The sequence below is a fragment of the Priapulus caudatus genome, unplaced genomic scaffold (assembly GCF_000485595.1).
Source record: "Priapulus caudatus unplaced genomic scaffold, Priapulus_caudatus-5.0.1 Scaffold3389, whole genome shotgun sequence".
Lineage (NCBI taxonomy): Eukaryota > Metazoa > Priapulida > Priapulimorpha > Priapulimorphida > Priapulidae > Priapulus > Priapulus caudatus.
Genome location: NW_014580450.1, coordinates 110 through 5879, shown reverse-complemented (window position 1 = coordinate 5879; position 5770 = coordinate 110). Strand labels below are relative to the sequence as shown.

Below are 5770 nucleotides of genomic sequence, written 5' to 3'. Positions count from 1 at the left end.
ACCAGGAGGCAGTCGCTGAGTACACTGCTGGCAAGAAAACTGAAGGGGAACACGGAGAACGGACGAGAGGAGCAAGAGAGAGGGAGGAAGAGAGAGAGAGAGAGGAGAGAGAAGAGAGCAGAGGACGGGGAGAGGGACAAGAGTAGGAGAAACGAAAACGACTCGAAGAGCGATCCGAAGCAGAGACGAAGAATGGCGGAGAGCGAGAGCGGGAGGACAGAGCGAGACGGCGCGCGGGAGAGAGAACGGTGGATACACACGGCGTAGGATCTACTGTGAGTAAGTCAGCGTGAAGAAAGGAACGGCCGGTGTTGCATCCGTGATACTGCGAGGGTCGAACTATGTGCGTGTGAGAGCGAGAGAGAGGGGAGAGCAGAACAGAGAAAGCAAGGTTGACAGAGCAGAGACAGAGGACGTGAAAGATAAATTGCGAACAGTAATGGCTAAAAAAAAAATCTAGGGAATTCTAGAATTTAATTGGTGGAAAGCTTTAATATCGTGCTGTCGAAACTGGACGTGAAAGGTGTGACATCGTCAGGAATGTGTATTTTTATCTGTTTTTTCTCTTGTTTTTATATACGCGGAATTTTTTTTCATGGTATATGCTTGTGACCGTTTGTCTTTGTGTGGGAAAATCTTTTGTGTGAAAACTTTGTGTAGAATGTGTGATCGTTTTCTTGAATTTGTATACATATCTGTATTCGATATCTCTGGGTATTGTCGATGCGGGGCTGGGAACGACAGCGCTGGCAACAATGTATCATTAGATGGTTATGCAACAGTAAATTTCTTCTCCTATCCATATTATATACCCCTGTTTTCATCCCAGCTCATTCGGGCTATTGCGGAGTGGTCCGTTGTTCAAGCGCATACTACTACAGTGCATACATACATTGCCCTCATGCTCTTTACAGTACTATGCACACCGGGAGAAGCTGAGGTTCATTGACCGAGAGAGGGAATGACCTAGAGAAAATGAATAGGACACGCTGCGCATTGCCCGACAGGTCGCCAACGAAACCGGCACTCTGATGGCGGGAAACCTGTGCAACACCAATCTACCGATGACACCTGGTGACGAAAATACACGACAGCAGATACGCGACATCATGAAGGTGTGTGGCTCGACCCCGTGGGGGGATACTCGCCTTTTTTGGGGGGTAAGGGTGGTCCACCTAAATGGAAAATTGAGAGCAAAAGATGGCTTGACTGTGAAAACATGGGTAAAAAGATGGCTCGATGGTGAAGACAGGGTAAAAAAATGGCAAGGGAAAAATTAGAAGGGGGGGCAAAAAGATGGCAAGGAAACAAAAAATGGGGGGCAATAATGCAGCGCATATATATATACGTCACTATGAGGAGTACCCCCCCCCGGGGGTGGGGGGCGGTGGTTCGACATTAGTCACGTGTGAACAGTAGAACCTGTTAGCGACTCGTGTGAAACAACGTGTTTACTAATTTTGAAGAAAGTGATACTGCTAGAAAACCATGATCTCTCAGTGTTATTAAACAGGCATAACTGTCGCCCCCCCCCCCCCACTTACAGGAGCAGGTGCTTTGGGCAGTGGAAGAGGGAGCAGATTTTATTGTACTGGAGACAATTGGTCACCTAGAAGAAGCCTTGATTGGGTTGAAAGTTATCCCAAGAGTTTGGAAAGGTATATATGCGTATAATAAGCCTCGTCTACACGATGAACCTTAACTCGAGTTAAGCGTTAACTCGAGTTAGCGATTATGTAGCATCTACACGACAACACCCGATAGCGATTATTACCGTTTTATTACCGCTAGACTGCGCTACTTATGCATTTCGTTTTTTTGTGCGTGCGTGCGTGCGTGTGTGCGTGCGTGCGTGTGCACGTACACGTGCGTGCATGCGTGAGTGCGTGCGTGTGCACGTCCGTGTGCACGTGCGTGTGCACGTACATGCGCGTGCGTGCGTGCATGTGCACGTACACGTACACGTGCGTGCGTGCGTGCGTGCGCGCGTGTGCAGGTGTACACGTTCGTGCGTGCGTGCGTGTGCAAGTACACGTGCGTGCGTGCGTGTGTACGTACACGTGCGTGCGTGTGCACGTACACGTGCGTGCATGCGTGAGTGCGTGCGTGTGCACGTACATGTGCGTGCATGCGTGCGTGTGCAAGTACACGTGCGTGCGTGCGTGCGTGCGGGCGTGTGTACGTACATGTGCGTGCGTTCGTGCGTGTGCACGTATACGTGCGTGCATGCGTGAGTGCGTGCGTGTGCACGTACATGTGTGTGCATGCGTGCGTGCGTGCGTGCGTGCGTGTGTACGTACACGTGCGTGCATGCGTGAGTGTGTGCGTGTGCACGTACATGTGTGTGCATGCGAGCGTGCGTGCATGTGCACGTACACGTGCGTGCGTGCGCGCGTGTGCACGTACCCGTTCGTGCGTGCATGCGTGCGTGTGCACGTACACGTACACGTGCGTGCATGCGTGCGTCCGTGTGTGTGCACATGTGCGTGCGTGCGTGCGTGTGCATGTGCACGTACACGTGCGTGCATGCGTGCGTGCGTGCGTCCGTGTGTGTGCACGTACACGTGCGTGCGTGCGTGTGCATGTGACCGTAGACGTGCGTGCGTGCGTGCGTGTGCACGTACACGTGCGTGCATGCGTGCATGCGTGCGTGTGTACCCACACGTGCGTGCGTGTGTGCACGTACGCGTGCGTGCGTGCGTATGTGCGCGCGTGTGCAGTTACACGTTCGTGCGTGCGTGCGTGCTTGTGCAGGTGCACGTGTGTGCATGTGGGCGTGCGTGCGTACGTGCGTGTGTGCAGGTACACGTGTGCGCGTGTGTGCGTGCGTGCGTGCGTGCGTGTGCACGTACACGTGCGTGCATGAGTGTGTGCGTGCGTGTGCAAGTACACGTGCGTGCGTGCGTGCGTGCGTACGTGTGTACGTACATCGTACTAGTGTTGCCGCTTATCGTGGAGTTATGTACTATTCACTAACTCGAGTTAAGAGTCTACACGGGGCCTTAACTCGAGTTAGCTTAACCTCGATCGACTGGCGAGGTTAAGCTAACTTGAGTTAACGCTAACTCGAGTTACCTTAACTCGAGTTAAGGCCCCGTGTAGACGCTTAACTCGAGTTAAGCGTCGTCGTGTAGACGAGGCTATAATGTAGACAAATATGAGCACACCACTTGTTTGTAATGAACTGCCAGTGTTTATTTACAGTAGGAATGTAACATATTGCACTTTACCTAATTTACTTCATATTTTTCTGGACTTTCAGGCTTGCCAGCAGTGGTAACTATGAATATTCACATATCCGAAAATTCAATCGATGATGTAGCCATGTGCCAATAGAGGATGCTTTAAGTCAGGTGGAGAAAGCAGGTGCAGCAGTCGTTGGGATCAATTGTGGCAGAGGACCAAGCACCATGCTACCTGTCATGAAGAAGATTAGGCAAACCTGCAAGGTAATACCCTTCAAATAGACTTTTACCACTTCCAACCCCACTAGCGCAGGCCTAGGAGATGAAGAGCAGTAGACATTTACAATTGTGAAATAATGCCTGCATGGGATCAGATGCAATTATTGTTTGTGGAATCTTATGTAGTGGATGTTGCTTTTACAGGGGCCTCTTGCAGCACTGCCTGTCCCTTTCAGAGTAAGCAATGAGCAGCCAACTATGCAGACACTGACTGACGAGAATGGTAAGCAGAAAAGTCAAATGGTTCTCTGAGAGTCATTGAGAGGCTGTGCTTAATTAATTATAGGTGCCATCTCATATTATTACTCTTTATAATAATAGATACGAAAGCCCTCCTCTCACAGGTCTAAAGGTCGCAGGATAGAACCTTATCACAGTTCATGGGCATAATGTTACATTTGATACAGAATTGATTGAGTCAGAGTGAGTCAGAAATTGATTGATGATCACCAGATAGAAACTTGGTTTAAAATTGATGCCTTATTTAGATGTAAAGTTTGACACTTGATGTCTAAATGCAAATCATAAATAGCAATATTTATTTTTAACTGTTACTTAAAGGGAAGAGAGCATTTCCAAACAACTTGGAGGCACACCTCAACTCTCGTGACCAGATTGCTCAGTTTGCTAAGGACTGCCAGGAGGTAAACAACATGCATTGTCTTCTCTTAGAGAACTTCCTACGTACGGTTATCAATACGTATCCACAGTAGGCACTGTAATCGCTATAGTATTGATTGCATTGCATAAAAGTTCATCGATTTATATAGAAAAGATATAAAACGAACGTACGGTGCTCAGCATACGTATCCACAGTAGGCACTGTAATCGCTATAGTATTGATTCCATTGTATAATAGTTAATCCATGTATATAGAAAAGGTTAACTCGTCCGCGCTCTCTGCAGATTGGCATCCAGTACGTGGGACTGTGCTGTGGTAATATGGCGTGCTACATGAGAACGATTGCAGAGACCCTTGGGAGAACACCGCCAGCCAGCAAATACTCCCCGAACATGGACGAACATTTTTGCTTCAGTACAGAAGATGGTGGCAAGCTACATACATACAACACTAAACACTTGGCTAAAACTGTGGGCTGGAAGAAATAAGGTTGAAGAGTATATGCATAGGAGCTAATACTACCATGACCCTTTTAATGGAAACGATATGTTCTTGGAACCTGTCTCTAACATCCTCTAAAAGAGGTCAACTGGTTCATTGGTTAAGGCTTCGTTAAAAGTAGCCTGACCAGGCTCTACGACTGTTTCTCGTTGTAGGGCATGTCAACACAGTGTGAAGCGAAAAGCTAACTGGCTTATTTAGGAGGTATGATGTTACCAGTTTTATTAATGATGGAAGAGTACCATAAAAAAATATAGGAAGTTAATACTGCTAAAAAGTTATTGTATTTTTCTAAAACTGATAGGAGACGTTTGTCTGCTCGTATCACCGGATTGCAGTATAAGCTCAGTTCTAGATCTATCACTATCAGCGTTGATATAATTAACACCACAATTATGATATATTAATGTCATAGCTGCATTCATTTTAGGGTTTGTATTTAATAAACAATCCTCTCTTAAGGCTAACAATAGTATTCAACGCAAAAATTTATCACATATATGTGTATATATACATATATATATATGTATTCAATATACATGCGGATCAATAATCACGTTATATATTGTACAATATGTTACATTATGCTGAGCTGAAAATTAGTTTTGACGAGCATAGAATGTTGCGTTACATCCAGCAAAGTAACAGATGATCAATTAACTGGGTTTAGCTTGAAGTCCACTTATGAGCCGTTACATGCAATTAAGGTTATAATTGCTTTTAGTTTACAATTACAGAAATATGCACAGTTGACATAACAGTAACAAGTCGTCTGATAATGATAATAATTATGGATTTATTGAAACAAAGCATATTGTCACATATATAAGCATTGATACATTAATACTATTATTTACATCACGAGTTGGTNTAGAATCTAAAACAGGATAAGAAACTAGAGCACAGCATTTATCCCGACGAAGCTAATTAATACTGCACAAATCTTGAAACAATTTTTTATATAAGACCGGTTATAAAATCAAAATCTGTGAGATCAATAAAGTACAAGTTCCTATCAATGTCGTTTTCAATAGTGCGAGCTCATGCAGGACAGATCGAGCTAGAAATAATAAAAGAGGTCGTAATTTATCACGTATTCCAAAAGCATTATATCCTACACTATCCTATATATATCATGTATATTATACAACGTTATAATGTCTTATTGGTGTTTGAACCAGAC

At 45.4% G+C, this 5770-nt stretch overlaps 1 protein-coding gene across 1 annotated transcript; it reads left to right on the top strand.

The window, feature by feature from the left end:
• Positions 1 to 997: 997 nt before the first annotated feature.
• Positions 998 to 5120, top strand: LOC106819418 (betaine--homocysteine S-methyltransferase 1-like). The gene is given in 7 exon segments (XM_014824058.1): positions 998 to 1115; positions 1547 to 1657; positions 3261 to 3324; positions 3327 to 3449; positions 3609 to 3687; positions 4026 to 4108; positions 4371 to 5120. Coding segments are annotated over 5 exon segments (531 nt in total). The 5' UTR covers positions 998 to 1115; positions 1547 to 1657; positions 3261 to 3282; the 3' UTR covers positions 4575 to 5120.
• The last annotated feature ends 650 nt before the right edge of the window (positions 5121 to 5770 follow it).